The 11,995-nt window shown below is 39.3% G+C and overlaps 1 protein-coding gene across 1 annotated transcript; it reads left to right on the forward strand.

The window, feature by feature from the left end:
- The first annotated feature begins 3,855 nt into the window (after nucleotides 1-3,855).
- On the forward strand, nucleotides 3,856-7,409 carry LOC140798379 (auxin transporter-like protein 2). Its single transcript, XM_073152182.1, has 7 exons — nucleotides 3,856-4,149; nucleotides 4,252-4,437; nucleotides 4,525-4,637; nucleotides 4,749-4,932; nucleotides 5,031-5,128; nucleotides 5,821-6,286; nucleotides 6,844-7,409. Exons 1-7 carry the CDS (start codon nucleotides 3,976-3,978, stop codon nucleotides 7,183-7,185), a joined length of 1,563 nt encoding a protein of 520 aa, XP_073008283.1. The 5' UTR covers nucleotides 3,856-3,975; the 3' UTR covers nucleotides 7,186-7,409.
- Nucleotides 7,410-11,995: the final 4,586 nt, after the last annotated feature.

Here is an 11,995-nt window from a genome sequence, read left to right on the forward strand (position 1 = left end):
ATAAACTCTTTATATTTGATGATTTGTATAGTGGATTAAAGATTGCTGTGCCTATGGACGTAGGCACATCGTTGAACCATATAAATCTTGTCTTTCTCTATTTTCTCTTTATAGTTTGCATTTGGAGTTCCTATTTGTGATTAACTTAGGTATTAGAAGTTCTCTACAACTAGCATCTTGGAATTGGAGTTCTCGTATTGGTATAGATATTAGCTTTGCTAATATTTGATTTGCCCTAATTATTGCTATTCCATTTAGATTTGTTTGAGGATGAAAGATTTTGCTTTTGCTACCATTCCACTAATTGGCATTTAGCACAACAAAGATGAGCATGTGCTGATGGATGACCCTCAATCCACTCAAGTGGTAATGTTACAACGATACCATTTTTTCTAATTCGGGGCAATTTGAAAAGAAAATGATTGTTCTATGTTTTGATTTGAATAGGTTTAGTTTGAGTATTAAGAATTGTCTAATTTGATTACAATTTATGGCCTTGTTATGTGGACTAAATTGACCTTAGTCTAAAGATCAGTTAGAAAATGTGAACTTGTTTAGGCTGGACTGGAAGTGAATCTGGACTATTCCAATAAGAGATTTTCTAATTGGAAGTGCGAAAATGTACTATTCTTTTAGATTGTGATAGTAATAGGCTTGATGTTCAAGCGTTGTGTTATTGCTTTGCACTGTCAAATTAATTTGTAGTGGACGAGTAAGGTTCAGATTAAATGGATCAATAATAGTGATGAAAATATTAAGTTTTTTCACTTGTTAGAATTTTATCAGAAAAATTAATTTAGATGATGGTTCTTCAATCTCTTCTTATTATATATTAAAGCGGCTTTCGTGACCTTTTACAATGAGCTCTCGTACAAGGGTGTCACAGCTTCTACGGATTGTTAGCTAGAAATCCCATGCAGTGATCCTTGCCACAATGATGAACTAGTTAGATAGTTCAATATTAAGGAAGTGAAAAAGGCTCTATGGTCGATGCCGGTAGAAAAAGCTCCTAATCTAGATAGATTTTAAGTGGAGATTTACAGCATGTATTGGACTACTATTGATGAGGATCTTGTTATGTCGCCTATCCATTTTCAATCCTCTCTTCTATTCTCCTTGAGGACAGCCTACATATCTTTTATTCTTTTTACTCGTTTTATGATGACTACCCCTTCAAGCTTTGGTAATAATATGAATATTAGTCATTTGATATATATTGATGACATTTTGTTAGTTTATCAAGGCTTCAGATAGATCTTGTAGAGCTCTTACGTAGGTGTTGAAAAACTAATGAGGTGATTTTTTTTTATATTGGTTGTAATGGCTTTTTTTTTTTAATCAGAATCACGATCTTTTGTCAAATACTGCATCTTATTACATTCTGAAACCATAATAGTTTGATTTTTTATTCAACGTACAATTTATTTTTTTCAAGTACAGATATCTCCATAACATTTAATAAATTAATGGATAAGATTTTAATGTTAGATTTTTTCAGTAGAGTGAATTTACCTTACTCTTTTCCTACATCATAATGAAACTTTATTATGATCCAAATTAGGGAAAGTAAAGCTATAATATAGAGTATTTAAGAATTACTCATTTTTAAAATTAAACTAATATTTATTTCCTCCATGTAATTCTTGCCAAGCTTCAAGATAATCCTATAAAAGAAATGTTTAGTGTTATGTTTAGGGTTAATTGCCCATAGATCCATCTAAACTAATGTCAATTTTCTCATGCAGCTCCTAATCTAATTATTGTTGCAATTTAACTCCCTTAGCTATCTAAAATATCTCAAATGTCTCTCTTTGTTTTTATAGCCATCATTTTAGTTTTTCCATCAAGAAAATGGCACATGTTAGTCATGTGATTGATTTTAGGTACTCAAAGAACCGTTTTACACTTATTTGAGAGGAAAATAAAGAAAAAAAATGCTAAGGATAATATTGTTATTCTGATATTTTCCATCTACACCATTAAAGAAGAAATCTTTTAGATAATTGAGTGTCAAAGTGTAATAAAAAATAAATGATAGACTGTAAAAATGGATAATAATTCAGGAGGCTAAAGTTTTATTTATGTTTTTACTTATGTTTTTGTCTTTCATTTGCTAAACACCAATCAGTCAAGTGGTGCGGAAAAGAGCTACTCAGCTGTGATTTTGAACTATAGTACGCAAAGAAGGATTAAAATTTTATCAATGTCTTGCTTTACGATAGTATTTCCAAACGACATACCATGTTTCATTAATCTGACAGACTGAAGCCGAACTTTGTCATTAACAGACTCAAATCTTTTATTACTATGATCATAGTAGTAGAACATCTAATTGATATATCTAATAAATATTCTCCACTCAATTCACTAGTGAGACATTTTCTTTTCCTCTTATTAATTTGCTCTACTTCCAAACAGTACTTCCATTTATTTCCATGCACAATCATATCAGAATATATGTAGTAATATCTGGATCCAAATCCAACATGTAATGAAAAAAAAAGAAAAAAAACGATGGGAAATGGTGCCAATAGTTTATCTCTATAAAAAATCTCCTATGCACAACTTGGGAGATGGAAAATATAAGAGGAATAATATCATGTGGATGTGTGAGATGGGAGTAACACGAGAGAACAAAAGAAAAGAATGGAGAGGGGGAATGTCCCTCGTTAGGTTGCACAGTGGGTCCCTACTGTGACATATGTAACTATGGGCCCCAATACACACTGCATCCTATTACTGTGTCTAATTAATATATATATATAGTACTTAATCTGGCCATCTCTTTTGTTAATTATAATTTTGTTGAGCTCTATGTGTGAGTCCACAGAGCAACCCATGTGGTAAAGCACCTTTGTGAGCTATAGGGTGGGGAGCCTTTGCAGCCTTCGCACCTCCTCGCTTCCTCATAAAGCTAACACGCTCGTTTACAAGCAATCATGCGGTCTTCTCTCCCCCCACCCCGGCCCCTTTCCGTAATCCCCTTCTTGCTTACAGTATTTTACTCTTTTAACTCTCTAAATTTAACGTTATCCTACTCCAAGACCTGGAGTAATGTTAGGAGGCCTAGACTCCTGAGCTCCTCTCCTCGTTGGTGTTGCTTATTACGGACTTGTACCTCGAGATAGTCGTAAAGAAAACCTTGGGTTTTGTGGCTTATTGGTCAAAGTATATAGCAAGTTGAGTTTGACTGAGATCTTTCCCGGATTCGACTCTTGTCAAACTCATATATTGTAAATCGATTGGATAGCTTGGAGAATCTTCAATTTAGACTTGGAGAGTTTTATGTATTTAGAGGGAGTCTTTAACTTTTGGGATGTCAGTTTAAAGATTGAGATTTTTTTTTTCTTTCCTTTTGTTTCACACCCAACGTTTTCAGCTGTGATTTATGATAGATTTCATAGGTAAGGGGGAGAACGTTACAGGAATTCACTAGTGAAAAGCTATTACACTAAGATAAGAGTTTCAGATATAACATTTCAAGTGGTATTCAAGCTCTTATTTTTGCAACGTTCACGATTCACGAACTTATAGCGGTGGGAGAGACTAACTTGGGAACAGGACGAGTGGCTCGTGCAGTAGAGTAAAAAGCCACGCCCGCACGAGTGTAAAATTATATTATTTTTCCACAATTAGATTAACAAAATTTTAAATCTAGCTAATAATGACCAATGGTGCAAAACCAGGGCCACTGTTCCCTTCGCCCAACCTTTCTAAAACGTCTCCCAAGAAGTTAGCGGTTTAACCTCTCAAAGCACCTTTTCTTTTACCCCCCTAAGAAAGAGAGAGCTCTTTCTTTAACACTACCCCACCATTGGCTTTATAAATATAACACCAGCCCCTTTCTTTCCTCTTAGAGCAGCACACCTCATAGGAGAGACATACGCGATCTACTTCTCAAACAAGGAAGAAGAGATATAGAAGAAGAGCATTAAGGGAGAAGTGGTCGAAGCTAAGTAAGAAGAGAAATAAGAGATGGAGTCGACCTCAAATGGGAGCGACGACAAGGTGGTGGAGACAGTGGTGGGTGGGAGATACGTGGAGATGGAGCAAGAAGGTGCGGATAAAACGGTCAAATCACGCCTCTCCGGCTTTCTCTGGCACGGGGGCTCGGCTTATGATGCTTGGTTCAGCTGTGCCTCTAACCAGGTTTAATACCATTTTTTTTTTTGTTTTGCTTCTTCTCTTCATTCTTGGGTTTAAGTGCATGGATTTACAGCCTTTGAGAGTTTTGTTTTGTTTGGTTCTCAGGTGGCCCAGGTGCTGCTTACGCTGCCCTACTCATTCTCACAGTTGGGGATGTTGAGTGGGATTCTTTTCCAACTCTTTTATGGCTTGCTTGGTAGCTGGACGGCTTATCTCATCAGTATTCTGTATATAGAGTACAGGACTAGAAAGGAGAGAGAGAAGGTGGATTACAGGAACCATGTCATCCAGGTAACTTAGACCCTCTCAAGGTATAACATTTTAAAAATTCACATTTTTCCTACTTGTTATTTTTTTTTAATCTTTGTGTTAATATAGTGGTTTGAAGTATTGGATGGACTACTTGGGAAGCACTGGAGGAATGTGGGATTGGCCTTCAACTGCACTTTCCTCCTCTTTGGATCTGTCATTCAGCTCATTGCTTGTGCTAGGTACCCACTCTTCTCCATTGGGAAGTAAATAAATAATGGTTATAGATATTATATACAGTAACTGGAGATCTGATATTGTTAGCTTTGTCTTTGTGGGTGTCATGCATGCAGCAACATATACTACATCAATGACAAGCTGGACAAGAGAACATGGACCTACATCTTTGGTGCATGCTGTGCCACCACAGTCTTCATCCCATCCTTCCACAACTACAGGATCTGGTCCTTCTTGGGCCTGGTCATGACCACCTACACAGCTTGGTACCTAACCATTGCCTCCCTCCTCCATGGCCAGGTATACAAGTATCTCTGATATTTGTAACAACAACAGAAGGAATACTTGTTTGAGCTATCTTTGTTTACACTGATTTGGTATATATAAATGGGCGGCAGGTGGAAGGAGTCCAGCATTCGGGTCCAACCAAGATGGTCCTCTACTTTACGGGTGCAACAAACATTCTCTATACTTTCGGAGGCCACGCTGTTACAGTGTAAGGCGACAAAGCTCTCGGTTCTCTAAACCCTACAATACTTAAATTTAAAACAGAAACAAAAACAAATCACACTTGCCCATGTGATGTTAACCCCTAGCTTTTAGTTATTCTCACTTGCTACCTTTATTTACTAACCTTACAACAAGCATCGAGGCAGATGTTACTTGTTCTTTCACTATCAACAAGAGCTCTTCTCTGTGCGTGGTTTTCCTACGTAGTCGTCGCTGTCCTCTTCATGTGCTTTCCTTTTCTTTATTATTATTATTATTATTATTATTATTATTATTATTATTATCATTATTATTATTATTTATTTATTTATTTATTTATTTTCTGTTCGATTATATTATTCCCAATAGAGAAAAGACACTTGCCTGCAATTCTTGTTCTTCTTTTGTTTCTTTCTGTCTTACTTGCAGGCAAATAGTTCAGTTACCAATTCTCAATACACCCAACCCCATCCCCCTTCTTCACACTGGTCACCTAGTTTGGGGTCCACATGAATATGAATAGTTCTCGAACTTGTGATTTAACCCTGACACTTTGTTATATCACATTGTCACCAGTCACTCGCCATATACTTCTATCATATTCGTAGTTTGCACAGTCAACCATGTCTTCCCCTGCAGCTGCTAAAACCAAGTCTTTCATATCGTATACGTCTTTAACGCATATATTAACGCGCGCAGGGAGATCATGCATGCAATGTGGAGACCGCAAAAGTTCAAGGCGATCTACCTAATGGCAACGCTGTACGTGCTCACACTGACATTGCCATCGGCGGCGAGCGTCTACTGGGCGTTCGGCGACGCTCTGCTAACGCACGCGAACGCGTTCGCGCTTTTGCCGCGAACGAGGTTCCGCGACTCGGCGGTGGTGCTGATGCTAATCCACCAGTTCATTACGTTTGGGTTCGCGTGTACACCGCTCTACTTCGTGTGGGAGAAGGCAATTGGACTCCATGATTGCAAGAGCCTGTGCAAGAGAGCAGCAGCAAGGCTGCCGGTGGTCATACCTATTTGGTTCTTGGCTATCATATTTCCATTCTTTGGGCCCATTAATTCTTCCGTTGGTTCACTGCTCGTTAGCTTTACAGTTTATATCATCCCTGCATTGGCCCACATGGCCACCTTCAGATCTGCCCAAGCCCGCGAGGTATATACCTAAGACTTGTTTAATTACTGCTTCATTTAATTATTATCTAAATAACTGCAAATTCTATATGAAGTTGGCTGCCTAAAATTTGGAAACAAAATAGTACACGTGGTCCCATAGTACATATATATGATAGGCCAGACACGAACAGTGTTCCCGTACATTTACTTGTCGCATGCAAAAGGAATTGGACAAATTGCAAAATGCCATAGTCTGAAAGAAAAGGTGTAAAGTTTTAATCGAAGAAAAAGATGCTTGAAATTTTCGAAATTTTGAAATTCATGAAAGGAATTTATAGGTGTTCATGCTTGTCTATTATTAACTAGGAGAGAGAGAGTAATGCTAGATATAATAAAATAATGCGACCATATAATTTAACACTGCCAAGTCTAACATCAATAGTATTTCCCTCATTTTCCATCTTTTCCAGATATTATTAAAAAGGATTCACAAAATTTCATAACTTCTCTAGAGATTGTTTATAAATTTTTCATTGTGATCATCCAACTACTAGCTCTAATACCACTTCGTTGTATTACGTTTATAATGCATTGCAGAACGCGGTAGAGGCACCACCGAGGTTTGCCGGACGGTGGATCGGCGCGTACACGATAAACGCATTCGTGGTGGGATGGGTACTAGTGGTTGGATTCGGGTTCGGTGGCTGGGCCAGCATGACCAACTTCATCCACCAGATTGACACATTTGGTCTCTTCACCAAGTGTTACCAATGTCCACCACCACCACCAATATCACCTGCATTTCCTGTTCCTTCTAATAGTCCACTCCCAAGCAATGCTCACAACTCAACAACAATGCCAACTATTGCTAGTCTCTCACCCTCCCCTTCTCCCTCACCTTCTTACTTTTCTCACCGTCCTCACCACCGTCATGGCTGAAAACAAACTGCATGCTTTCATGTCCTTGATGAGCTCTCAAGCCTAAAGCAGCATATATTAATTACATGAGAAGAAAGTTTTTAGCTACTAAGTTTTTAGTAGTAGGAGGCGGTAAGTAGAGAGAGGTTATGAGGTGATTAGGTTATGTGATCTTCTTGTTACTTTGTTAAGAATATTGTAAGTTGAATGGAACTATATAAATTAAAGATGTGGGTTGGCTTTTACTTTTTTCCCTTCTGTTATTCCTATGCTTAATTCTGACCTCTTTTACCGTTTGTTGCTGCTAACATTATGGGCTTACTGCGCGTACTGCTAATTTATCACTGCGAGGGTAGCTTGGTTGCTGTTACTGTAAGCTTTACTCCTTCCCAATGCCCAATATTTTGCGCAGTGGACAGCAAAACAGCTGTCTGAAGTGCAAAACAATATAAAATTTTGAAGTTCCCAATGCTTACTTGTTAGGCATTACCTGACCATATTTAATAATGGGATACATTTAAAGGAAAAACCCTAATTAAAAGGAAATATTGCCTACTGCAAACTATTCATGAAACATTCTAAGCTTTAATGTTTTGGAATATTTCATATAATTATAACTAAACTTTTTTCAATTAATATCATAATTGCTATAGAAGTTAATAGTGAAAATAGGGTGGTTTTTCATAAATTTCCTATATAATGAGATCCAATAGTCCAAGTGCGGAGCTTAGTTAAGTAGAGAGATTGGACTCACGGGTGCGAAATAGCTTACATTTGAGATGTGCCCGCTGGAAAATTAAAGAGGAAGAAGACAGTTAGTCGTCCTTTGCTTTGGCAGTCTGGTAAAGAGAAGCAGAAAGGAATCCCTGGTCAAGGAGTCCATTTGGCACTAGATTTCGAACCACCCTTCTTTTCATGGATTGGCATACATCATCTACAAGAAGAATAAGAAAAGCTAAGAAATAAAGAGGCTTTTGCGCCTCTACTTTGTAAGCTTTTCAAGGGCCCGTTCTCTCATGAAACTAAAAAGCAAAACAAACAAGGAAAGGATACATGCTTCCCTCTCTTTGCTTCAAGTTACAAGAGAAAATAGTTATATTAAAAGGTGGCTGCAATTATTATTATTATTATTATTACTATTGTTATTATCTTCTATGTTATCCAAAGATTCTCAAAGTTTTAACTTTTCAAGGGCAGCTAACTGGAGGGAGGTGATGGGGCATTGCACGGAGATCTAGAGATGAGACATAGGGATTGAGACTATCTATTCGGGTGAGTTTAATCGTGACTGCTCTAAATTTACAACTTTTTGTATCTAATTTTGAGCGCGATTAAGGCTTTAAAATTCACATGATTACACCCCAGCATACTTGTCAAGAAGTGATATCTCGTTAGTTAATTTCTGCAGTTTAATGAAAGATGTGCATCAAGATTGTGCCAGGAGACAATAGATTCAATCCAACTATTTTTTCTTTATCTTTTGAGTAAAATCTGCGGATAGTTCATTAAAAAGAAGTTCCAACTTACAATAAGACCATGGTGGATCGGTCTAGTTCTAGGGAGTATTTTTTAGGGCTAGATTGGCAAGATCATGAACAGTACTGTTATTGGCTTTGCTCGTGAAAGGAATCTGGATAGATGAGTACATATTTATCCATCTAACACATTCTCTAATCATTGGCATGATAATCCAATCGAGCTCTGTGGTAGGGTTGTTAATGGCTTTGACAATTGTCAAGCAATTGTTTGTTGTAGACAACACACTTGGTGTCAGCCTCTAACAAGAGAAGTTTCATAACTTCGTGGAAGAGAGCTAAGGCCTCACTCCTCAGAGCATTGCTACAGCCTTTTACAGGGATGGATTTGGAAAAGTACTGTCTTAGGCCGCATGTTGAATGAAGATGCCAACCCCTCCGTAAGCCCCTCCCCTCCCCCCTCCACAAAACGTCAATCCAACATACCTAGAGATCAGGACCACAAGGCTAGCCTCCATGCAAGGCATAAGCGGGGGATCTTGGACGAGCTGCCTAATGTGCGAACTAATAAAGGCAGGGAGCATAGGCTTGTCTTTGAAAACAAGATCGCATCGGTTATTCCAGATAGCCTAGGCAATAGAGAAAGCATACGCAAGTTGGACTTGACTAAGCTCCTGGTGCCACTTGAGGATCCAAGCTTTGAGAGAGAGATTGTATGGCTCTAGCTTGAGACCAAGGGGGCCAGCAAACCAAGCAACTCATGCCAAATGGCAATAGAGAAGGATATGTTTAGTAAATTCAAGAGATTCAGAGCAGGTTGGGCAAAGAGGATCTACTTGGGGCATTCTTGTATTGAGGGCAGTTCTAACGAGATCGCACCTACAACACATTGCCATATGAAGGTTCTAACTCAAGGAATAACTTGTTTACACTGCCAAATTGCTCTTCGTAGGCGGAGGATTGAAGGCTCGAGGTAGAAGCTCCCTAGCTTCCTTCAGCAAGAGCTTTGAAAGCTGAGGAGACAAAAAACTTACCTAACTTGGAAGTCGTCCAGATGAGTCTATCTGGCCTATTGAGGGAGGTTAGGCTAACAAAACTTTTGGTGATAGCGCTGGCTACAATAGCAGGAAAGAGCAGCTCAATAAGATCCTTGTTCCAACAAGCTCTCTCAAAACTAAGAAGATTCTACACTAATGAGGTGTTCTCCGATATTGGTAGGTCCAAGAGGTGACGTGAGGGAATCTAAGGATCTTTCATGATGGAAACGAACTTGCCATCTCCAATCTCCCATCTAACATTTCTCCGTAGCACTTCTCGAACACTGAGAATGGACCTCTAGGTCCAAGACGAGCAATTGCTAGGGCGAGCCTCCTAGAATGCGTCATCTGGCTTTTAGCAAGGAGGCTTATAGGCTATTCGGGGTAGAGATAAGGCACTAACCAAGCTTTAGCAGCAACAATTTGTTAGTCGGTTCCAAGCAGCGGATACTCAAACCACCGTTGTCGACAAACCTACAAAGAGCTTGCTAGCTTGTTAGATAGATCTTCTTGTCTTCTCTGGTGAAGCCCCACCAGAAATCTCTCATAAGATCATTGAGCATTTTAAGGATTGATCTAAGCAACAAGACAGAGGGATAGAACTTAGGGTGGATTTGATCAACACCATTTTGTCTGCATGGGAGAGTTGCTTAGTTTTCCACTTGCCAGGCGCTTGTATAACTTCTAGACAATGAACTTGTAAACAATTGCCTTGGATCTGTGCATGATGGGAGGTTACCTAGGTACATGGTCTGCCCTTCAAGGATTTTAACTTAGAGGGTGGAGATGAACTGAGATCTCATTTCATTTATGACCCCACTACTAAAAATAATGATGGATTTGTCATAATTGAATTATTGCCAAGAAAGTGAGCAATAAAGATCTAGAATCTACTGGATATGGGCGACCTCTCAAACAATAGCTTTGTCAAAACAGAGGAGGTCATTCGCGAACATGAGGTGCATTAGCGCTGGGGCAAATTTTGCAATTTTTAGACCTAATATCTTTTTAAGTGGAGGCTGTTGTCAAGGAGGTGGAAAGGGTATAAGACCTTATGATGAAAAGATAGGGAGATAGTGGGCAGCCTTGGTAGAGGCCTCTTGATGGCTTGAAGAAGCCTTTGATTTGTCGTTGATGTCCACAGCTAAGCTGGTGGTAGCGATGCAATTGTAAATCCAATTGATGAAGGTGTCTAGAAATCCATGGAGCTTAAGGCAGTTACATATGAATCTCCACTCCATTTGGCCGAATGCTTTGGAGAGGTCGGCTTTGAGGGTGAAGTTGCTAACCTTACTTTGTGAGAGCTTTAGAAATTGCATGACCTCTTGGGCGAGAATCTAGTTATCGAGAACATGATAACCTGGACTAAAGGCACTCTGACAGCGAGAGATGATATTGGGGAGGCAAGCTTGAGTTTGTTGGCAAGTAGCTTGGCAATCACCTTGTAGAAAGTGTTATAGAGACTAATAGGGCAGAAGTCTCCAAAAGTAGTAGAGCTCTCCTTTGCGATCAACACAATGGTAGAGCGGTTCAGCGTCGGCTCTATGACTCCGATTTGGAAGAATGTTTTGATAGTTGATGAAACATCCTCCTTCAAGATGGGCCAACAGTTTTGGACAAAACAAGTGTTGAGTCCATCTAATCTTGGAGCACAGCTAGGGCTGAGCCCTCTGATAACCAGATTGATCTCCTCCAAATTCAAGCAAGCAAGGAGGTCATGCTCCACTAACTTAGGAATGGTGGGAACATTGGAGAAGCGGCTAGCATGGCTGGCAAAGATAAGGGGTTGGGGCAATTAGACTTGAAAAGTTCTTTAAAGTGAAGGACAAATGGCATGCAAACCTTTGCTTGGTCAAAAACCTAATCCTTTTCCACTAGATAGAGACTAGAGATATGCTTGCGGTAACGCTTAGCCATAGCAAAAGCATGGAAAAATTTGCTAATTTTTGGCCCAACCTTTGAGGTCCTAGCAAAACAGGCTGATCTTAGGAGAAATAAGGTTGTTAGATTCTCAAACCTGCTTGAGTGGAGAACCACTAGTTTTTGGTTCGGAATCTTCTACTCTTGAGCTGAGAGCTAGGGAGGTGCACAAGAGGAGGTGGTTGTGGTTGTTGGAGATGGCCGGAAGGTGGAGAATTTTGGCAAAAGGGAACAAGTTGCACTAAGGAAAATTGGCCAAGCCTTTGTTAAGGTGTTCCCTAATAAGATTACAAGCACTTCTATTGTTGGACCAAGTATATGCTGGTCCAGCGAAGCGCAGGTTGTGCAAAGCAAAGTCCTCCATCTGGCAACGTGGAGTAGTGCCACCATATTTCTTTG

This window comes from Typha latifolia, chromosome 12 (assembly GCF_019914945.1).
Source record: "Typha latifolia isolate L0001 chromosome 12, TyphaL0001v2, whole genome shotgun sequence".
Lineage (NCBI taxonomy): Eukaryota > Viridiplantae > Streptophyta > Magnoliopsida > Poales > Typhaceae > Typha > Typha latifolia.

What these genes read in the sequence shown, in the direction of transcription:
- LOC140798379 (XM_073152182.1), top strand. Translation starts at nt 3,976, where the DNA reads ATGGAGTCGACCTCAAATGGGAGCGACGACAAGGTGGTGGAGACAGTG. An exon ending in ACAGGAACCATGTCATCCAG is followed by an intron (nt 4,438 to 4,524) that starts GTAACTTAGACC and finishes GTGTTAATATAG; the next exon opens with TGGTTTGAAGTATTGGATGG. An exon ending in CCTCCCTCCTCCATGGCCAG is followed by an intron (nt 4,933 to 5,030) that starts GTATACAAGTAT and finishes AATGGGCGGCAG; the next exon opens with GTGGAAGGAGTCCAGCATTC.